We start from the raw sequence: 24,108 nt of genomic DNA, 5'->3' as shown, positions 1-24,108 counted from the left end.
AGCTTTTAAGTTTTAAATTTTTCTCCCCCTCCCTCCCCAAGACAGTGTACAATCTGATATAGGCTATGCATATACATTCCTATTAAACATATTTTCACATTAGTGATGTTGTAAGTAAGAATTAGAACCGATAGGAGGAACCACCAGAAAGAGGAAACAAAACACAACAGAAGAAAAAAAATAGCAAATAGTATGCTTTGATCCGCATTCAAACTCCATAGTTCTTTCTTCTTTGTGGATAGCATTTTCCATCATGAGGCTTTTGGAGATGTCTTAGATCCTTATACTACTGAGAAGGATTAACTCTATCAATATTAGTCATCGCACAACATGGCTGTTACTATGTACAGTGTTCTCCTGGTTTTGCTCACTTCACTCAGCATCAGTTCATACAAGTCTCCCAGGTTTTTCTGAAGTCAGCTTGTTCATCATTTCTTATAGCACAATAGTATTCCATTACATTCATATACCACAACTTGTTCAGCCATTTCCCAATCGATGGGCATGCTCTCAATTTCCAATTCTTTGCCACCACAAAAAAGAGCTGCTATAAATATTTTTGTACATGTGGGTCCTTTTCCCATTTGCATGATCTCTCTGGAATACAGCCCTAGAAGTGCTATTGCTGGGTCAAAGGGTATGCACATTTTTATAGCCCTTTGGGCACAGTTCCAAAATGGTTGGATCATTTCACAACTCCACCAACAATGCAATAGTGTTCCAATTTTCCCACATCTTCTCCAACATTTATCATTTTCCTGTTTTGTCATGTTGGCCAATCTGATAGGTGTGATGTGGTACCTCAGAGTTGTTTTGATTTGCATTTCTCTAATCAATAGTGATTTTGAGCATTTTTTCATATGACTATAGATGGCTTTAATTTCTTCATCTGAGAACTGCCTGTTCATATCCTTTGAGCATTTATCAATTGGGGAATGACTTGTATTCTTATAGATTTGACTTAATTCTATATATATATTTTAGAAATGAGGCCCTTATCAGAGAGACTGGTTGTAAAAATTCTTTCCCGGTTTTCTACTTTCCTTCTAATCTTGGCTACATTGGCTTTGTTTGTGCAAAAACTTTTCAATTTAATGTAATCAGAGTTAGTCATTTTGCTTTTTGTAATGTTGTCTATCTCCTGTTTGGTCATGACTTCTTCTGTTCTCCATAAATCTGATAGATAAACTATTCCTTGCTCTCCCAGTTTGCTTACAGTATCAGCCTTTGTATTTAAATCATGAACCCATTTTGACTTTATTTTGGTATATGGTGTGAGATTTTGATCTATGCCTAGTTTCTGCCATACTCTTCTCCAGTTTTCCCAGCAGTTTTTGTCAAAGAGTGAGTTCTTATCCCAGAAGCTGGGGTCTTTGGGTTTATCAAATAGTAGATTACTGTGGTCATTGATTACTGTGTCTTGTATACTTAACCTATTCTACTGATCCACCAGTCTATTTCTTAGCCAGTACTAAGCAGTTTTGAATTCATCACTATTAATGTCTTGACAAAGAACTTGACTCTTTTTCACTTTTCTTGGCCTCAGCTGCCTCATTGGTTAAGTTGGAATAATCAATAACTACCAGCATTGAGGGCATAGTAGGGATGTTTATAAATGGCCAGTCAATGACACTGAGCATCTGTGTCTCAGGAATCTATGAATAAACCTTAAATAATTTAGCAGCAAATTATAATACATTCGCAAACTAAGTTCTAATAATTTAGACCATATCTTTAGATGTATATAAAGAATGAGTTTCATTAGACTCTTTCCATGTTCAAAATTATTGGCAATTATACCTTGAATGATGGCCAGTAGAATAACAATAACAAAGAAGAAGAATGTGATATCAAAGACAATTCGATACATTTCATAAGGATCACCAGCAGGGTCTTCAATTTCATCTCCAATGCCTCCCCCAGCTCTTACTCCAACATACATATGGAACAGGTAACACTAAAAAAGGAAGAGAGTTTGACAGTGTAAGCTATGGCAAAAAAAAAGAGTATTTTAAAAAATCAAAATAGGTGATATGCATGATTAGACTAGAAGATGGCAATATTAATGATAAGTTTTCAGATAAAATTCATTATTTAAGATTTACGCAAACTACTGAAGAAAGTCAGTGAAAGGATTTGACTTTTATGTATGACTTAATTAAGGGGTGAGTAACTTAGGCTGTGTGCCAGTGATGATATTTATTGGTGCGAAGGTTGGCTACTGCTATTTCCTCTACCCAACCACTATTCATCAGAACTTCTTCCAGCTGTGCCACTGAAAGAGCTGGCTGCTGTAGGGCCGAAATTCCTTCCTCATACCCTAAAGTAATCAGATCTCAGCACACTATCCACTTTTCAAAGTTTGCCAATTACTAGCATACATGGAGATTTTGGTAAGAAAATTACTATCCCCCAACCCTCATATCCGGCAATGTTTAATATGCATATGGCATTGTCTTTATGTACAAGGTAGGTAGGTTAAAATCCCTCTAGTACTAACAACTTAGTAGCATCTAGATGAGATGGTGTCAATTCCTGTTTTATCAAAGTAATTCTGTTTAGAAATTAAAACTTTCTGCATGGTTAAAATCCAGAACAATGTCTCAGATTTTTAAAGTATGTGGCATTCCTTAAGAGGAATTCGCCACTGGAACTGGGCATTTGGTTTCTGAAGCATGGATGCCTGTCATCTTCATGCTGAAAAAATTGATAAAACTTTTGTAGTCATTATTACTGTCTTGGTATCTACTTAATAGTCCTAGACTGGTAATGCTGTTTTTTTTTTCTTCTTCAGTGGTTTTTAAAAGAAAAGGAAACTAGAAAAGTTCAATTAAAAAAAAAAAGTGTATGCTGTGCTCAGGATGCCCTTGACAGGTAAGTTTTAGGCCAGAACTCAGTGGATGCCCTGAAAGTGCCACTCAGGTGATACATGGGGTGAATGCTTGAGAATATATTCTTTGATGTTCTTGCCAATATAACTCTAGTGATTCACTGCCATTGGCTAGGTATGTAGTGTTGAAGTCTAGTCAGGGTTTTACATATTGTTTTCAGAAGCAGATCAAGTGTCACTTTTAGTGGTACAACAGTTTTATTTTGCTATCTGCCACCTAAGACACTATCTGGTCTTGTAGAGTCTATTCAGAGGTTTAAAAAAATTTTCAATGAAAGAATATTGTCTGAAAAGATTTTTATTAATTGAATTATCCGTGTAGGGGTGCACAGTAATCCCATGTTTCATTTTGAGATCTCAGACAATCAGAAAAAAAAATTTCATGGTGTGACAGTCTCATTGAGTCCGTAGTTTGAATTAGGCCTTTTAAAAACAACCCTCTTGCTGACTGTAATCTTCCTATTCTGTCAGCAAGGTTGTGGTGCTCTTCCCCCCCCCCCCCCCCCCCCCCGAAGAAAACAACTCCCTCTGCTTAAAGAGTAGCCTTGGGTTGAGAGATGACAGTGAAGCTCATGGAATGAAGACTCGTCTGTGGCTCCATATTTACTTTTCTAACAAACAGCTGGCATTATAGGAGTTAGAACCTAGAATGTTGAGTGCTGCAGGAAAGGACCTTTCATCTGGTCCACAGTTTCATTTGACAGATGGGAAAACCTGAGGCCCAGAAAGGTCATGCAATCTGTCCAAGAATAACATAGTAGTGAACATAGAGCTAAGACCAAGAAGTCCTACTGCTATTCCACAGAAATGTTAATTTTCAGATATTAGTGAAAATAAAGATGTGATTTTTTCCCATTAAAACTGATAGTTCCCTACCCCAATAAATATATTTAAGAACCTCCTGGGAGCCCATGGACTGTAGCTTAAGAACCCCAAGAACTAGACCAAGCTTTTGCTTTGTGAGACTACTTTCCCCTGGGAAAGTAAGTCTCTTCAGTCACTGTTTCACTTAGGATGTATACCCATCATATAGACAGGATATACTGGAGAGGCCAGCATTATTACTTACATCAGTTTCCCATAATGGGTACATCTTTCTTCCTTGCACTTGACTTGAGGATTCCAATGATCTACTACCTCCCTGCCTCAACCATGGTTTGCCTTTTTACTTTTACTTCCACTTCCTATGTGGAATATACCCTGAAATCATCCAAGCCCTTTGTGAACTTTGCTTTTGTCATTCAAAAGACATATGAAATTTCTTTAGATTATCTCAGTAAGCAAAAAATGCTATGTCAAAAGGCTATGCCCCCAGCACTTGGAGACCTAGGACTAAAGATTGACCACATGGACTTATTGGTTAAAATGCTCCATTTCCGAAGTTGCTTTATTTTTATAGATAAATTTGGACCCATGACTCATCAATCTGTGATGAGCTTCTTAGTCTCAGTAAGAATTTGATTAGTGGTCAAAGAAAGTTATAAAATTTATGTTACCTAAACTTATTAAGTCCTTTAGAAAGACTTATGTGTAACTCCCATCTCCCCCAGTTGACTTCTCCAAGACAACCATCCACAGACCCTTATCTCCCAGGGAGACAGTGTAACAAGGCAGAACCTAAGACAGTTCTGTTACCGTCATCATGTCATCACATTTCATATCTGGCTCATCTTCATCTTCACTCTTATTGTAGAACTTTCGGAAGAAGTTGAAAGCCACCACAGTGTAGAGATAAACAACAACAGCCAGGAGTCCCACAGTCAGTACCAGCTGGGAATGGGAGGAAAAAAGAGGAAAAGAAACTAGAATCTTTTTTGTTGTAATGGTTTTTCTTATATCTTCTCTAACTTATTCAGACAGAGTTCAAAGACAAATAATTGTTTCTGTCCTTGAAAGAGAGGGCAAGGAAGGACCAAAAAGAGGAAGAAGAGATAAAAATATATAGTAATGGTTTGGGTGTTTGGTTCTAAGGAGAGTCAGAGAGTTTGGAGGGGCAGGAAAAAGAGGAAAGACCCCAAAATGGGACAATAAAGTAGAGAGGCAGATGAGGAAAAAGAATCAGTAGGAATGCACATAGTAGGTACTAAATGTTTACTGAATAAACAAAATTGAAAACTTTTCTGCAAAACTTAGGAATTTTCATGGAGTATTCAAAGTTCTTTGAGTCAGTTACTGAACCTCACCCTGTGGAGAGTGAGACGATTTCACAGATCATTAGAACTGGAAGGAATTGCAGAGGTCATCAGGTTAATCAATCCCACCACCCTCATTTTACAAATGAACTGTCTGAGGACCTAAAAGATGATATAAATTGCCCAAGGTCACAGAGGCCATGAGTGACAAAACTGACTTGAACCCTTCTATTCTGACTTAGAAGCAATTGGTGGTGTGTTCGAGCATCAGACAAGGAGTCAGGAAGACTTGAGTTCAAATCCTGTTTTAGAGACTTTATAGTTGTGTGACCCTGGGAAAAATCACTTGACCTCTACCTCGGTTTCCTCATTTGTAAAAAGAGGATAATAATAGCAAGTACCTCCCATGGCTAGGGCAGCTAGATGGTGTAATGGATAGAGTGCTAGGCCTGAAAGCAAGACTCCTCTTCCTGAGTTCAAATCTGGCTGTGTGACCGTGGGCAAGTCACTTAACCCTGTTTGCCTCAGTTTCCTCATCTGTAAAATAAGTTGGAGAAGGAAATGGCAAACCACTCCATTATCTTTGCCAATTAAACCCCAAATGGGGTCACAAAGAGTTGGACATGACTGAAACAACTGAACAACAACAAAACCTCCCATAGCTGTTGTGAGGAAAGAATGAGGTAATATTTGCAAAGAATTTTGCAACTCTTCAAGTGCTATATTCTATTTCTCTATTATTATTATTATTCTACTGCATCATGCTGTTTTCTTATATTCCATATCTGTTTCACCCTAAACAAATGGAAAGTCTGCTCAGCCTTAGTGTGGTCCTGCCTCACTCTCTTCATCCCTTCCAGGGCATATGGAACAATAAATTCTCCAAATTGGCCTTTTTTAGATTTCAAAAATAAAAGTTAACCTTGGGGTTATGGGGAAATAACCAATCATTTCAAAGCTGTTGAGGAGCTTTATTAGTAGAAAGTAGATATAGTGTGAAATCAAATACCTTAAGAATGTTATATGAAGGCAGGGAAAAGGGGGGGGGGGCAGCTAAGTGGTGCAGTGGTTAGAACACCGGCCCTGGAGTCACGAGGACCTGGTTCAAATCTGACCTCACACACTTACTAGCTGTGTGATCCTGAGCAAGTCATTTAACCCCAAGTGCTTCCAAAAAAAAAAAAAAGTTATACAATAAAGTCCTGCTCTGAATGATCATAATAGCTGACATTTATAAATAGTGTTTTCTGGTTACTTACACTTTGCACAAATTATTTCATGTTTTCTTTGAGTGATACAACTGTTTTGTTAGATTGCTTATTACATTATCCCATCACATATTCCTCTCATTTGAAGATGGCATATTTTCTTTGCATTCCTCCCTCAGGTCCTTCACTTTTCTTTCTGTTCCACATCATTATAAACCTAATTCCTTAGTAGTTCATACCTGTTTGCCATTGTGAGTTACAGAAGATAAAATTGTCCTCAGTGTCTTGAAACCCATTGCAATGTCCAGTAAGTGAGCAGCAAAGAAGAAGTTGTTGTAGTGACCAAGGATAGACATGGTTGTGTACCAGGCCAGGTATAAGAAGGACTGTGAAAAGTGTCCAATTGAAGAAAAGTTAAGCAGTACCTCAAACCCTGTAATAATTTTTCCATGTCCTGTAATAACCTACTGGACAAAGATATTTGAATATTATCACATCTAAACTTTGGAGAGGTGATGGCACTTGTCTCATCATTAAGCTAAAGAACTGCATGGGCATGGATTTTGAGGTTGTCATTAGGTTTGGGGGTTCTCTGTATGAGATACAATAAAGAATGCTAGATAAGGTGAATTTGGGGGGATTAACTCTGCCTTGCCCTATTCTACAAATAGAGGGGGGAGCATCCTTGGGTGATTTTTGGGTCCACATCCTCTCACAAGAAATTCATCTGATCTTTCCAAGCACCCTTTATTCCACTATTTGGATGCCCATTACCCCAAAGGGCTTTTTGAGCTTCTGACTTGGGCTTTTTAAAAGGATGATTCCTATATATGTACCCATTGGAGTAATGAGTAGAATCTTATTTTTCTTTAAGCAATTAAAACTTACATTGTCAGTAAAAACAACTCCCAGCTTCCAGATATGGTACTTCATATCGATGGAGCTCAGCCTAAAAAGGACCAAATAATTTCAAACTCATAAATGTCAAGAGTTAGTTAAGTGTTTAATGAGGAAATTAACCTCTTTCTCCCATGTTTAATAACTGAAACACAGCTCAGAGCTTTATCATATTGTATATTTTCCTCTGGAGATGCTGAATGGTTCAGTTAGAAATCTTGTACTATGAATTGGACTTTCAAAAATTATAATTCCTAAATATAAAGAACCTGAAATCTTTAACTTTTTCAAAGTTGTTTTTATCTTGGATCCCCTCCCCTCCCCACCTTTATATACCTTACACATATAATTAACCAAAGCCTAGATGGGACACCTCAAATTAGGAAGGGGAGTGAAAGGGCACATGAAATAGATGGGTATTAAATTAGTTGTTAACCATTTTTCCCATTGGCTATCCTATGAGTGAAAATAATTAATGGCCACACACTAAAGAAAACACCATTCAACTTTGTTGGATTGGGAGAAAAAATGGTTCAGCTTTAACCAAACTCCTTTAGTTACAGATGTTCATCTAAGTACCATGACACAAGAGAAGCCTCCTCTGGTTCTGCCTGTTCAACTGGGCTAAAGTCAAGGGCATTTTTATCCAAACCCAGAAGTTCAGCAATACGTTCTGCTCCATAGAGGTCACCATACTTGTTGATCACCTGAAAAAGAAAGGAAGACAAAATAAGTCTGACAGTCACACATACCATCCATTTTCTGCTTTAAAATGAGGCAGAGGCACTGGATGATTGTGTTCCAATAACTCTTGGGATTTTATAAAGCATGGATGAATTTTCTATGGAGTCAGGAAAGGACTCAAAATGAAAAGGGATGAAGAGAAAAAGAAACATGATGGAAAATCAAGCTTCCATAATCATTAGATAAAAAAATGCCACTATTCAAGCTGGTATTTTCCCTTTTTTGGAGGGAGAGGTTGTTTTGTAAAAGATGACAATAACTATAAATGAAAATCTCACAATTAAGTGTAGGCACCAAGCTCTTCAGAATGCAGGTATCTAGGAATAAAGCCATCATTTTGCACATGCAGACACATGAACACAGTTCCTTTCATGGATTACTTTTCTTGGGAGTAATGAGGTCATACCAAGTTCTACTAGGTTAAAAAAATATCATCTTAGATTTCCATTGTGGCAAGAGAATCCATCCCTACCAATAGAGCATACCTTTCTCTTTACAAACTTGTCCCAGTAGTTGTTAGGAAAAGACCTGTAGCAGAGAGAGAGAGGGAGAAGTTCTCAACATCAGGGAAACCATATAGATTGATGAAATGATATTTTTTTTTTTTGGGTAGGCAATGGGGTTAAGGGACTTGTCTAGGGTCACATAGCTAGCAAGTGTCATATGTCTGAGGCCGGATTTGAACTCAGGTCCTCCTGAATCGAGGGCTGGTACTCTATTCACTGTGCCACCTAGCTGCCCCTGATGAAATGATCTTAATGACCTTTCAGGGGTCTTGATCTTGATTTTTCAATTCTGGAACCTTCTGCCTTGGAGAACAGAGGTTTGGTTTGTGAATGTTGCATGTTTTGACTGACTTTTTAGTGCTCAGCACTGGTCTGTTCATTGCTGCTCTGGTAACTCTAAACTGGCTGCTGGGTTGTTTTCCTCCATTAACTCTATGGTTAAGAATAAGTTTGCAATAGACTTGGGATAAGAATAGGTGTATGCTAGACATTTCATTCCAGTAGCAAAAGCCCTGAGAGAAGTCTAGAGGATCCCCTTGAGGTACTGCAATCTGCTGGCATGCACAGGACACTTCAGGGGGTGTCCTAGACTTGAAGTCTGAAAAAGCTAGGTTCCAATCGCAGTTCTGACAAACTGCACGATCTTGAGCAAAAAGACTTTACTTCTCTAAGGCCCAGTTTCTTCATCTGTCACACGGGGGTGATAATACTTACAGAACCAAACTCACAAGGGTATAGTGAGGAGAGTGCTTTGTAAACCTCACAGCACAGTGTCAAGGTGAGCTCTTGTTATCTCTCTCCCCAACATAACTCATGTGCGCTCTGTTGGATGAATGGAATTGGAACCCCATCTTTAGGTGGCACTTCTTGGAGATGCTGATGCTATTTTGTCCCTCCCATGGGAAAGAAGATGCTAGCCCTAACCGCATTGAAGAATGACTTTTTTTTTTCCTTTCAGCTCACAGAGCTACTATTTCTTTCTTTTTTTTAAGTTATTTTTTATTTTGTTAGTTCCCATTTACATGTAAGAATTTTTTTAACAATCATTTTTTAAAATTTTGAGTTCCAAAGTTTCTCCCTCCCTCCCGTCCATACCCCGTCCTTGAGAAGACAAGCAATTTGATATAGGCTATACGTGTGAAGTCATGCAAAACATATTTCTATATTAGCCATGTTGCAAAACACAAAATAAAAAGATAAAAATAAAGAAAGTTTAAAAAAAGTATGCTTCAGACAGCATTCAGAGTTAGTTTTCTGTCTGGTGGATAGCATTGTTCATCATGGGTCCTTTGGAATTGTCTTGGATAAGAGTAGCTAAGTCTTTCACAGTCAATCATCCTTAAAATATTGCTATTACTGTTTACAGTGTTCTCCTGGTTCTGCTCACTTCTCTTGGCATGAGTTCATATAAGTCTTTCCAGGTTTTTCTTTCGGGGATCTTGATGATCCTCCATGATTTCTTATGGCACAATAGTATCCCATCACAATCATATGCCAAAACTTGTTCCGCCATTCTCCAGTTGATGAGCAACCCCTCAATTTCCAATTCTTTGACACCACAAAAAGAGCTGCTATAAATATTTTTGTACATGTGGGTCATTTACCCCTTTCTTGGATCTCCTTGGGATACAGACCCCGTAGTGGTATTGCTGGGTCATAGTTTTGTAGTCCTTTGGGCATAGTTCCAAGTTGTTCTCCAGAATGGTTGGATTAGTTCACAACTCTACCAACAGTACAGCATTAGTGTCCTGATTTTTCCACATTCCCTCCAGCACATATAATTTTCTCATGTTAGTCCATCTGATAGGTGTGAGGTGGTTATCTCAGTTGTTTTAATTTGCAGTTCTCCAATCAATAGTGATTTAGAGCAGTTTTTTTCTTGTGACTATTAAGGCTTTGATCTCATCTTCTGAAAACTGCCTGTTCAAATCTTTTGACCATTTATCAACTGGCAAAAGGCTCTGTTTTTAAAAATAAATTTGGCTCTGTTTCTTGTATATTTGAGAAATAAGATCTTCATCAGAGAAACTTACTGTAAAATTTTTTCCTTCAGTTTCCTGTTTTCCTTCTAACTTTGGCTGCATTAGTTTTGTTTGTGTAAAAGCTTTTTAATTTCACATAATCAAAATTATCTCTTTTACTTCCTATAATACTTTCTGTCTCTTATTTGGTCATAAACACTTCCCCTATGCATAGCACTGACAGATAACATTTTTCCATATTTTACCTAACTTATGATACCACTTTTTATGTCCAAATTATTTATCCATTTTGACCTTATTTTGGTATATGGTGTGAGATATTGGTCTATGCCTAGTTCCTGCCAAATTGCATTCCAGTTTTCCCAGCAATGTTTGTCAAATGTTGAGTTCTTACCCCCAAAACTTGGTTCTTTGGGTTTATCAAACACTAGATTACTAAGGTCATATTTATTGTGTACCTAATCTATTCCTCTGACCTATCAGTCTATTTCTTAGCCAATACCAGATTGATTGATTGCTTTGTAATACAGTTTAAGATCTGGTAGAGCTAGGCCAACTTCTTTAACATTTTTTTATCATTGAATCACTTGATATTCTTGACCTTTTGTTCTTCCAGATGTATTTTGTTATTATTTTTTTCTAGCACTATAAAATAATTCTTCAGTAGCTTGATTAGTATGACTCTGAATAAGTAAATTAACTTAGGTAAAATTGTCTTTTTTTTTTTAATATTGGCTTGGCCTATACATGAGCAATTAATATTTCTTCAGTTGTTTAGATCTGTCCTTATTTATGTGAAAATGTTTTGTAATTATGTTCATATAGTCCCTGGTTTTATCTTTGCAGGTAGACTCCTAGGTATTTTATATTATCTGCAGTTATTTTAAAATGGAATTTCTCTATCTCTTGTTGGGTTTATTGGTAGTATATAAAAATGCTGATGATTTATGTAGGTTTATTTTGTATCCTGCAATCTTGCTGAAGTTGTTAATTGTTTCAACTAGTTTTTTAGTTGATTCTCTAGGGTTTTCTAAGTATACCATCGTATCGTTGGCAGAGTGATAGTTTTGTTTTCTCATTGCATATTTTTATTCCTTCAATTTCTTTTTCTTGTGTTATTGCTATAGCTAGCATTTCTAGGACAATATATTGAATAATAGTGGTAATGATGAACATTCTTGCTTCACTCCTGATCTTACTGGGAAAGCTTCTGGTTTATCACCTTGCAGATAATGCTTGTTCTCAGTTTTAGATAGACCCTATTTAACATTTTTAAAAAGGCTCCAATGATTCCAGTGCTTTCCAGTGTTTTTATTAGGAATGGGTGTTATATTTTGTCAAAGACTTTTCTGCATCTATTGGTATAATCATGATATTTGTTGTTATTGATATGGTCATTTATGCTCATAGTTTTCCTAATATTGAATTGGCCCTGCATTCCTGGTATAAATCCCACCTGGTGGTAAGTGTATGATCTTTGTAATATATGGTTGTAATTTCCTTGCTAGCATTTTATTTAAAAATTTTGCAGTGATATTCACTAAGGAAATTGATCTATAGTTTTCTTTCTCTGTTTTTGCTCTCCCTGGTTTAGGTATCAAAAGCATGTTATAAAAGGAAGATCCTTTTTTACCTGTTTTTTTCAAATAAATTATATAGGATTGGGATTAATTGTTCCTAAAATGTTTAGTAAAATTCACTTGTAAATCCATCTCGTCCTGGGGACTTTTCCGTAGGGAGCTCATTGATGGCTTATTCAATTTCTTTTTCTAGGCTAGGGTTATTTCCTCTTCTGTTACTCTAGGCAGTTTATATTTTTGTAAATATTCATCCATTTCACTTAGATTATCAGTTTTACTGTCATATAACTGGGCAAAATAACTCCTAATAATTGTTTTAATTCCATCTCCATTTATGGTACATTCACCCTTTTCATTTTTTTTTTTTTTGGCTAGGCAATGGGGTTAAGTGACTTGCCCAGAGTCGCACAGCTAGTAAGTGTCAAGTGTCTGAGGCCAGATTTGAACGCAGGTTCTCCTGACTCCAGGCCCAGTGCTCTATCCACTGTGCCACCTAGCTGCCAATCCTTTTCATTTTTGATACTAGTAATTTGGTTTTCTTTTTTTGTTAAATCAAATCAATCACTGGTTGATCTATTTTATTGTTGTTTTTTTCTTTCATAAAACCAGTTCCTGGTTTTATTTATTAGTTCAATGGCTTTTTTTTTAAACTTTCAATTTTATTAATCTCTCTTCTGATTTTCAGAATTTCCATTTTGGTGTTTAATTGGAGATTTTTAATTTGTTCTTTTTCTGCTATTTTTAGTTAAATGCCCAATTTATTGATCTGCTCCTCTCATTTATTGATTTATGCATTAAGAGATATCAATTTCCCCCTAACTACTGCTTTGGCTACATTCCACAAATTTTGTGGAATGTTATCTTGTTGTTATTCTCTTTAATGAATTTGTTGATTTTCTCTATGACTTGTTCTTTGACCCACTCATTTTTTAGGATTAGATTATTTAGTTTCCAATGGACTTTTAACCCATGCTTCCAAGGTCCTTTATTGCATTATGATCTAAAATGGGTACATTTAGTATTTCTACTTTTCTGCATCTGGTTGCGAGGCTTTTATGCCCTACTAATTCAATTTTTCTGAAGGTGCCATGTACAGCTGAGAAAAAGGAATATTTCTTTCTATTCCAATTCAGTTTTCTCTAGAAGTCTAGCATACATATATAACTTTTCTATGATTCTATTAATTTCCTTGATTTCTGTCTTATTTTATGGTTAAATTTTTCTAGCTTTGAAAGGGAAAAATTGAGGTACCCCACTAATATAGTTCTACTGTCTACTTCCTAACTCATGTACAGATTTTTTTATTTTAAAAATTTTAAGAATTTAAATGCTATTAAATGATATTTGGTGCATGCATGTTTAGTATTGATATTACTTCATTGTCTATGGTACCTTTTTAGCAAAATGTAGTTTCCTTGCTATTATCTCTTTTAATTAGGTGCATTTTTGCTTTTGCTTTGTCTGAGATCATGATGGCTATCCCCCCTTCCTTTTTTAATTCAGTTGAAGCACAATAGATTCTACTCTGGTCCCTTATTTTAACTCTGTGTCACATATATAAAACATATTGTTAGATTCTGTTTTCTGATCCATTCTGCTGTCCACTTCTGTTTTATAAGTGAGTACAATCCCATTCACACTCACAGTTAGGATTACTAAATGTGCATTTCCCTCCATCTTATTTTCTTCTGTTTATCCTTCTCTGTCTCTCTTTCTCTTTTTTTTTAAATATTTATTTTTAGTTTTCAACATTCACTTTTTTAAGATTTCGAGTTTTAAAATTTCTCCCCTCCTTCCCTTCCACTCTCCCCAAGATGGCATTCAACCTGATATAGGCCATACATGTACAATCATATTAAACATATTTCACATTAGTCATGTTGTAAAGAAGAATTAGAACCTAATGGAAAAACCAGGAGAAAGAACAAAAAAAAAGAGAGAGAGAGAGAATAGTATGTTTCGATTTGCATTCAGACTCCATAGTTCTTTGTCTGGATGTGGATAGCATTTTCCATCATGAGTCTCTTAGGATTGTCTTAGATCACTGCATTCCCGAGAAGAGCTAAGTCTGTCAAAGTTGGTCATCGCATAATGTTACTGTTACTGTGTACAATATTTTCCTGGTTCTGCTTACTTCACTCAGCATCAGTTCATACAAGCCTTTCCAGGTTTTTCTGAAGTCTGCCTGCTCATCATTTTTTTTTTTTTTTTTTTTTTAGGCAATTGAGAATAAGTTACTTGCCCCGGGTCACACAGCTAGTAAGTGTCAAGTGTTTGGTCTGAGGCTGGATTTGAACTCAGGTTCTCCTGACTTCAGGGCCGGTGCTCTATCCACTGTGCCACTTAGCTGCCCCTCATCATTTCTTTATAGCACAATAGCATTCCATTGAATTCCTATACCACAACTTGTTTAGCCATCCCCTCAATTTCCAATTCTTGGCCATCACAAAAAGAACTGCTATAAATATTTTTATACATGTGAGTCCTTTTCCCTTTTTTATGATCTCTTTGGGATAAAGACATAGAAATGGTATTGCTAGATCAAAGGATATGCACAGTTCTATAGCCCTGTGGGCATACTTCCAAACTGCTCTCCAGAATGGTTGGATCAGGTCACAACTCCACCAACAATGCAATAGTGTTCCAATTTTCCCACATCTTCTCCAACATTTATCATTTTCCTGTTTTGTCATGTTAGCCAATCTGACAGGTGTGATGTGTTACCTCAGAGTTGTTTTGATTTGCATTTCTCTAATCAATAGTGATTTAGAACATTTTTTCATATGACTATAGATGGCTTTAATTTCTTCATGTGAAAACTGCCTGTTCATATCATTTGACCATTTATCAATTAGGGAATGACCTGTATTCTTATAAATTTGACTCAGTGTTCTATATATTTTGGAAATGATGCCTTTATCAGAGACACTGGCTGTAAAAATTGTTTCCCAGCTCTCTGCTTCCTTTCTAATCTTGGTGGCATTGGCTTTGTTTGTACAAAACCTTTTTAATTTAATGTAATCAAAATTATCCATTTTGCATTGCATGATGTTCTCTCTTCTTTGGCCATACATTCTTTTGTTCTCTGTAGATCTGACAGGTAAACTGTTCCTTGCTCTCCTAATTTCTTTATAGTATCACTGTGTACCCATTTTGACTTTATCTTGGTTTCTGGTGTAAGATGTTGGTCTATGCCTAGTTTCTGTCATACTATTTTCCAGTTTTCCCAGCAGTTTTTATCAAATAGTGAGTTCTTATCCCAGAAGCTGGAGTCTTTGGGTTTATCAAACAGTAGATTATTATAGTCATTGACTGCTGTGTCTTCCATACCTAATCTATTCCACTGATCAACCACTCTATTTCTTCACCAGTACCAAGTAGTTTTGATGATTGTTGCTTTATAATACAATTTAAGATTTAGTAAGGCCACCTTCCCTTGCATTTCTTTTCATTAATTCTCTTAATATTCTGGATCATTTGTTCTTCCAGGTGAATTTTGTTATTATTTTTTCTACTTCTATGAAATAATTTTTTGGTAGTTTGATTGGTATGGCATTAAATAAGTAAATTGGTTTAGGTAGAATTGTCATTTTTATTATATTAGCTTGACCTACCCATGAGCAACTGATGTTTTTCCAGTTATTTAGATCTGACTTTATTTGTGTGAAAAATGTTTTGTAATTGTGTTCATGTAATTCCTGAGTTTGTCTTGGCAGCTAAACTGCCAAATATTTTATATGTCTACAGTTACTTTAAATGGAATTTCTCTTTCTATCTCTTGCTGTTGGGCTTTGTTAGTAATATATAGAAATGCTGATAATTTATGTGTTTACCTTCTTTTTTTATTCTGTCTTTCCTATAAAGTCTGTTTTGCTTCTGACCACTGCCTTCTTTTATCTGCCCTCTCTTTTATCACCAACATTGCCCCTTGCCCTTCTCTTAAAACCTTTTCCTTCCTACTTCCCTGTTGGGTAAGATAGATTTCTGTTACCAATTGAGTGTATATACATACATACATGTATATTATCCTTTTTTAAACCAATTTAGATGTGAGATTCAAGCACTGCCCACTCCCCCTATTTTCCCCTCACTGTAAAATCTCTTCCTTGCATGCCTCTTTTATTTGAGGTAATTTTCTCCATTCTTTCTCTCTCTTCTCCCAGGACATCCCTCTTTTTCACTTCTCTATTTGTTTTACATCATCCCAACATAATCAACTCACTCTCACACCCCTTTTCTATGTAGAATCCTTTTAACCACTGTAATAATGATAAAATTCTTAGAAAATACATGTATCATATTCCCATATAGAAAGGTAAATAGTTTAGCCTTATTGAGTCCTTTATGATTTCTCTTTCCTGTTTACCTTTTTATGCTTGTATTTGAAAATCAGATTTTCTGTTCAGCTCTGGTCTTTTCATCATGAATGCCTGAAAGGCCTTTATTTTATTAAATGTCTGTTTTTTTCCCTTGAAGGATTATCTTCAGTTTTGATGGATAGGTTATTCTTGGTTGTAATTCCAGCTCTTTTGCCTTCTGAAATATCATATTCCAAGCCCTTTGCTCCTTTAATATGGTAGCTGCTAATTTAGATGTTGTGTGATCCTGACTGTGGCTTCATGGTACTTGAATGGCTTCTTTCTAGCTGTTTGAAGTATTTTCTTCTTGACCTGGGAGCTCTGGAATTTGGCTATAATATCACTGGAAGTTTTCATTTGGGGATCTCTTTCAGGAGGCGACTGGTGAATTCTTTCATTTTCTATTTTACCCTCTGGTTCTAAGATATCAGGGCAGTTTTCCTAGATAACTCTTTCAAATAGCATGTCTAGGTTCTTTCTTTGATCCTGGATTTCTGGTAATCTAACATTTCTTAAATATTTCTCCTGTATCTACTTCCAAGTCAGTTATTTTTCCAATGAAATATTTCACATTTTATTCTATTTCTTTATTCTTTTGATTTTGTTTTTATTGTTTGTTGATGTCTCATGGAATCATTAGCTTCCACTTGCCCAATTCTAATTTTTAAGGAATTATTTTAATCAGTGGTTTTGTGTATGTGTGTGTGCCTCTTTTACCAAGCTATTAATTGTCGTTTCATAATTTTCTTCCTTTGTTTTCATTTCTTTACTTAATTTTTTATCTACCACTCTTATTTGATTTTGAAAATTATTTTTTAAGATTTCCCAGCTTGTGTCCAAATTAATTTTTTTTTCCTTTGAGGCTTTCCTTGTTGCCGTTTTGATTTCGTTGTCTTCTTCTAAGTTTGTATCTTGATCTTCCCTGTAATCATAGTAGCTTGCCATTTATGATAACATTCTTTTTGTTGTTTACTCATTTTCCTACCCTATTTCTTGATTTGGAAATTTCTGTTAACATTGGGCTCTGTTCCCTGTGTGGAAGAGGAGAGAAAAGGGGCACTGCTGTTTCCAGAGCTAGTTCTGGGGTTTGGAAGTTTTCAGTGCTTCTAAAGTGGTGTGATCTGGGGAGAGGTGTGGTCACTGCTCTCTTAGTTTGCACCCAGGTCCTTACCAGTCCTTCCTTGGGACTGGAAATGATACTTGTCCTTAGGGTCCATGATTCCTTGGGACTGGAAGTGATACCACCTTGTGGGGTTTCCACTCTGTCCTGATTGAAAGTGCTTTTCTCTGCCCTTGAACTATGACCCAGAAGTGAGTATAGGCAATGGAACTTCCAAACAGTGGCTGGTCCTGCATCCAGTGCTAGCACAGGGGTCTCTTATAATCTCTGACTTGAGAGCTCCCAAAACTGCTACTGCTTCTATCTCCACCACTTAGTGTCATCATTGATATTTCATCCACGTGGGCTCTGGGCCAGCCTCCTCCTTTGTGACATAGATTTCTCTTCTAATCTCCTATGTTATCTTGAGCTGGAATAATAATCTCGCTCTGAACTTTAGTTTGCTCTGTCCCTCCAGAATTTGACGTGAGACATTATTTCAAAGTTTTTTTGGAGAGGAATGCTGGGAGAGATCAGCTGAGTGCTTTCCCTACTTCACTGTCTTGGCTGCGCCTCCAGAAGTCCTCAGAGTCACTTTTTCTAGGAGATAACTGGAATTCCTAAATACATCCTCTGTTTTTAAATGATTCAGTGAAGAACTGGCACCTGCTGATCTGTTTGGCAAATGACAGTTTAAAATATTTGGATTCCCTCCTGAACTTTGCTTTTGCAGCCAAGGCTTTCTGGGAGGATTCCTTGGGAGGACAGATTATACTTCAGAAGTGTTCCAGGCAGCTGATCACCCTTTCTTCTATGAACTTAGTATGAATGACAGCTATTCACAGAGTCATGTGGCCAGAAAGCCAAGAAACATAGCCCTAACAGAACAGTTGGTTAGTATCAAAAATTTCAAAGTAATAAATTTCCCTAAAGTGTGTCAGCCCTAGACTGAATTCAGTATTTCCAAGCTGACCATTTACTTATCATTGCATACCCAAAAACCTCAGCTCTCTTTGCTGCTAATAATTACATATTAATTATATTAATCAAAGACATTAAAGCAGAATTAGTCTATTAGAGATTACCTGCCAACAAAAGTAAATCCTAAACAGAAGAAAAATTAATTGACTCTATTAATTTTTTCCCTATTTTTTTCTATTCTGTCCCTGACTTTTTGGAGACTGGCATCTTTGCTAATGGAGTAATATTAAGATTGTATCTATCTAACTACTATTCTTGAAGATGAGGCCAGGATTCACTTTATAATAATTGCTAGTATTTATATAGTACTTTAAGGTTTGAAAAGTGATGTAAAAATATCTCATTTAATTTTCACAGCAACCCTGTATGCTAATAGCTAGTAAGGTGACTGGGAGGATGGTGATAACCCTCAATAGGAAAGATTTTTTGGGGAAAGATCTTGTACTCAGTTTTGCTGTTAGCAATCCCATTTTGCAGGTGAGAAAACTAAGGCTAAGTGACTTGCCCAGGACCACAGATCTAGTAAGTGGATGATGTAAGATTTTAACTCAAGTCTCACTGACACTAAGTCCAGCACACTATACACTGCATCCCCATGCTACCTCAACAATTTGGCACTGTATTATGGAAAACCCTGATTTCTCAGCTGAAAAGTATATTGTAGTAAAAAATTATTAAAAAGGACTTCAAAAGGCATAGGAAAACTCAGTGGTCACTTAGCTTACTATATGTAACTCAAGGAGACTTAATATCCCCTTATCACAAGAAAGATAGGAGGGTTACATACACCTTGGGGTTCATTGGTATCTCACTTCTTCTCCAAAGGACCTAGGACAGGGATGGGGAACCTGCAGCCTCAAGGCTACATGGGGCCCTCTAGGTCCTCAAGTGTGGCCCCTTGATTGAATCCAAACTTCACAGAACAAATCCCCTTAATAAAAGGATTTGTTCTGTAAAACTTGGACTCAGTCAAAAGGCCACAGGTTCCCCAATTCTGATCTAGGATTAGTCAACAAATATTTACTGAATACATATACTGTGTGGGGCACAACAATGGAAATAAAGGCATGTCTATACCTTCCAGGCATGGACAGTCCAGCTGAAGGGACAAGGCATACAACAGTTGCAGGCCCACAACACATGGATAAGTGTGGCAAGTCCTCTCCCTGGGCTTCTGACTTTGGTCGAAGGCCATTTAATTCATGCACTGAGTGCTAAGGAAAAGCTGCTACTAGATTTGGTTCTGTGGACTTAGTTAGATTTGCTCAGCTACTTCATGATAATATTCCTTCCAATTATTCATACAGTTTACTTTGGGTTCTAGCTACTACTTTATTAAAGAAGGTGAAGTGGAAGTTAGTCCCAGAAGCCAAAGGGAGGTTTCTCACCATCAGTTCTCTGATATAATGCTACATATACCAAAGTTAGATCTTAGATACTAATGAATGATTTTGTCAAGGACTGCATTTCTTAGTTGTCTGTGAGTGTTTGTGTTTGAATGAAGGAAACAATCTTAATAATTTCCTTTCCTCTTTTCTTAACTCTGTAGTCTGATTTCCAACCTCATCATTCAACTCAAACTGCTCTTTCCAAAGTTACCAACAACATTTCTTTATTGGCAAATCCAATGACCTTTTCTTAATCCTTATTTTCCTCAACCTCTCTTGTAGCCTTTGACACTGTTGATCACTCTGTTCTTGACACTCACTTCTCTCTAGGTTTTGTTGACACTGCTCTTCCCTGGTTCTTTTTCTACCCATTTTATCATTCCTTCTCAGTTTCCTTGTGCTGTGTTTTAATCCAGCTCTTACCCCCTAATCATGGGTATTGCCCAAAGGAAGGGGAATGAATGAATGAAATAGATGATACTGTAGTTCATAAAATATTAAGTGGAAGGCTTTCCCCAACCATTTATAGATACAAATAACAAATGTCCAAAAAAAATTCCTCCTCCCAATACACATTTATTTTGGTCCACATGCCTTTCAGAACTCAACAAACTACAACAAATCAGAATAATAGCTATAAATTATTTCAATATGTGGTTTGTATCTACTGGAGAGACATTAATGTGGTAGACATAATACTAGACTTGGAGTCAAGAGAGATTTGACTTTAAACTTTTCTTTGGATTCTTTCATAGTGCCCTTCTCCCTAAAAGTTACCTATTGTACAAACATGAATTAGGTATGAAACAGGTAGTCTTATTCCCACACAGAAAAGGGAATGCTAAACAATAAAGAATCACAGAACAATTAAAATCAGTTGAGAAACAATTAGCCTCATCAGGACATTTTCAAAAAACATTTTTGGGAATCTTGCTTATTACCTATTGTCCCCCAAAGCTCTATCCTGGACCCTTTTTTCTTCTCCCTTTATACTATATTATAGTATCACTTCAGCACCCATGGATTGAATAATCATCTTTATGCAGATGACTCATTTATTTGGTCACCTCAACCTCCTTCTTGACCTCCACATTATCTCCAACTGCCTACTAAATATGTCAAACTGGAAATCTCATAGGCTTCTTAAACTTAACATGTCTCAAAATGAATACAAGATCTTTATCACCCCCCAAACCTTTGTTTTTTCCTATTAGTGTTACCCCTCCTCTGCCAGTCATCCAGTTATTATCTTCAACTTTTCACTCTCCTCATCCCCACATCCAATCAGTTGCTAAGTCTTGTCATTTCTACCTTTTCTTCTGACATTGTTGCCAGCCTCATGCAGGCCCTCATCACTTCATGCCTAGATTACTGCAATAGTCTGCTGGTGGGTCTCCTTATTTCAAGTTCCTCCCCATTCTAGTCCATCCTCTAATCACTTATCAGACTGATCTTCTTAAAGTACAGGTCTGCCCATATCAACCCCCTAATTCAATAAATTCCTATGACTCCTTCTTTCTTCTAAGATTAAATATAAAATTCTCTCCTTCCTCATTTCCACCTTCTGACATCCTTCAAACCTCATCTAAAGTCCACCAAGAAGTCTTTCCTAGTTCTCCTTAACCTTAGTGCCTTCCCCTGAGATGTAACCAAATTTATCCTCCACATATCTTATTTGTACGTAGTTTTCATGTTGTTTTCTCCATTGGATTGTGAACTTCTTAAGAGTAGAGACTTTTTTTTCCTTTCTTTGTATCCCTAGCACACTTTCTGGCACATAGTAGGTGCTTCATAAATGCTTGCTGACTTATCTCAGTACTAGCTTAGGCTAGTCTAAGGAACAGAAACTCTGCCCAAAATTTGTATTTATGTTCCAAAGCCTAATAAAAAGTAGCACCATAGACCTTTTTTTTTCTTTTTTTCTCCTCTTATAGATAGCTACTCACGGTGTATTGATGACTAGGCGATCCCATTGCCCCTTGATGTCATCTTCTGAAGGCTGCTCAGTGATATACAAACCATCAAACTCCAACTTCCTGGCTATTTCTTTTTCCCTTTTGAACACCACCAAAGGAACCTGAGAAATGAAAGAAGATAAGAGTCAGGGAAAGAATTCCCGATCAAAGCTACTTCTCTATTCAGTTATTTCCACAATAACCCTTCAAACATCTAGGGCAGAATTTCCTCTTTTGGAATATCCTTATGGATGGGATTTATGATCTGTTTACATTGGGAACTTAGTTGTTAGAAACAGGCCATCCATGTGGAATCAAGGCCCAGTAAATATCCTTTTTCAATCTTTCTGCCATACTACTCTCAAGGTACTTATCTGGCTCCAGTCTATTCCTGGAAAGTTTCAATTAGTTCCAATGGTCTCAGTCAATCAACAAGCATTTATTAAGTAGCCATTATGTGTTAGGGATATAAATATAAAGGTGAAATACAAATCTCAGGCCAAACTGGATCCTTTAGCTCTGTTGCCTGGACTACTGCAAGAGTCCTCCAGATGGCTTCATGTCCTGAAGTCTTACTCCTCTACGTAATTGCCAAGTTGACTTTTCTAAAGTTGAGGTCTGTTTACTCTCTTATTCAGTAAACTCTGGTAGCTTTATATTGTGTCTAGGAGTGCATATTAACTCCTTGGTTTAGCATTTAAAGCCCTTCAAGACCTAACCTATCTTTCCAGACTTACTACATGTTACACTTTTTTCAAACACTATGCCATTTAGTCATACGGAGTTTGATATTGTTCATCACACCCACCATTCCATTCTTCTGTCTTCCATGCCGAGTATTCACTCTCCTCTTACCCCTACCTCTTAGACTCTTTGTTTCCTTCAAGACTCAGTCAAGTGCCACTTCTACATGAAATCTTTCTTGATTCTCCCTGTTGCCTCCATTAGTTCCCTCCATATTACCAATCACACTATATCTATTTTGTAGACCTACTTGTTTTATGCATCTCATCTCCCTCCAAAAGATTATAAGTTCAGAGGCAGTTTCACTTTTGTCTTAAAACACTGTACTGAGCGCCATGCCTGGGACATACTTGTCACTTAATAAATGCCTGATGTTTGATCCACAGGGTTAAGTTTTGCTTTCCCTAGATTTTACCTGAAAGAAGGGATGATTTTGAGGACAGAGCACTTTTATGGGTAGAAGGAAAGTAGTAGAGACTGTACCTAGAGTGTGAAGATCTCTGTGAGCCCCTTTACAGAGCAAAGAGTTTAGGTAAAACCACCTTCTCCCATACAAAAAAAGAAGAGGCTCAAAGAAAAAATGGGAAGGCACTCACCTTTAAGCAGTAATAGCCCACAACGCACACAAAGGAAATGATGGTGTGGATGATGGCCAGAGCCCTCAGTGTTGGTGCCATGTACCCAGTACTCTCCTGCAGGACAAAGAACACCATCCCTTCTTCTTCCTCCTCCTCTTCATTGAAGGGAGTCCACAGGTTGGAGTCCTCTGCATCATCCTCAAAGGGCTCCTCAGTTACCTAGTCCAAGATACCCCCACCACACAGACACAGACACAGACACAGACACACACACACACAGACACACACACACACACACACACTATCTTTTGAAAGGTGCAAGGAATCTGTGGTCATTAGTCTTCTTAATTCCTTCTTCCCTTTTCATTGCCAACTAATGTGAGGACATAGTTGTAACAATGAATTAATATTGATTTCATATTAACAGGTAAGAACAGGTTAAAATCTGATCATATTCTATTGAAATAAAAATAAATGTAGCAGACTGTGCGAATTGTGTATTTTGTTTTTGATGTCAGTTTGTATGCATGTTACCAAAGAACATGGGTTGAAAATTGTGAAAGCCTTTTGCTGGGGCCAGCCTGAACATCAGGACCAATAAGAAAGAGTGCATTCTATTCAGGCCATGATATCATAGAGTTCTGGGTTGACATACAAGGCAGATTCATGGAGCTAAGTCAAGTGCAGATGTATCAGGTACAATGGCTCCAAGAAATCAACAGAGAAATAATTTTCACTTTGGAGAAGCTATACAGGCCCCATCTGACTAGCTCTATAAAAATGTAGGGCAGGGAGCCCCACACCAGAGAAGCACTTGCCTAAGGAAGTATTATCTCCTCTCCAGGGTCCACCCTTCACCCCTGAAATAAGAAATACCCTGCTTCCTGACCCCATATAATTTCGCATAAGTCTAGAGAAGCTGTCTTTAGAAAAAAGGATGAGATAAGTTAAATGTATAAATATTGGCAAAGAGGTGATAAAATTATCTTTCTTTGCAGATGATAAAATGCTTTACTTAGAAAACCCCAGAGAATCATCCAGAAAACTAATCAAGATTATTAATAGC

The 24,108-nt window shown here is 37.0% G+C and overlaps 1 protein-coding gene across 1 annotated transcript in view; it reads right to left on the bottom strand.

Annotated features, from left to right (window-relative positions):
- RYR3 (ryanodine receptor 3) overlaps nucleotides 1–24,108 on the bottom strand; it is a 579,223-nt gene that overhangs the window by 11,719 nt on the left and 543,396 nt on the right. Inside the window, exons 94-101 of the mRNA XM_027869916.1 lie at nucleotides 23,061–23,261; nucleotides 21,712–21,842; nucleotides 8,357–8,399; nucleotides 7,707–7,834; nucleotides 7,119–7,179; nucleotides 6,470–6,616; nucleotides 4,526–4,660; nucleotides 1,801–1,957 (exon numbers count right to left, since the gene is read on the bottom strand). Coding sequence (XP_027725717.1) covers nucleotides 1,801–1,957; nucleotides 4,526–4,660; nucleotides 6,470–6,616; nucleotides 7,119–7,179; nucleotides 7,707–7,834; nucleotides 8,357–8,399; nucleotides 21,712–21,842; nucleotides 23,061–23,261 — 1,003 coding nt within the window. The remainder of the gene's footprint in view (nucleotides 1–1,800; nucleotides 1,958–4,525; nucleotides 4,661–6,469; nucleotides 6,617–7,118; nucleotides 7,180–7,706; nucleotides 7,835–8,356; nucleotides 8,400–21,711; nucleotides 21,843–23,060; nucleotides 23,262–24,108) is intronic.

The sequence above is a fragment of the Vombatus ursinus genome, unplaced genomic scaffold (genome assembly GCF_900497805.2).
Source record: "Vombatus ursinus unplaced genomic scaffold, bare-nosed wombat genome assembly UNPS02014794.1, whole genome shotgun sequence".
Classification (NCBI taxonomy): Eukaryota; Metazoa; Chordata; class Mammalia; order Diprotodontia; family Vombatidae; genus Vombatus; species Vombatus ursinus.
Note: the sequence above shows the minus strand (reverse complement) of the source record. Positions and strands in the feature narration are given on the sequence as shown.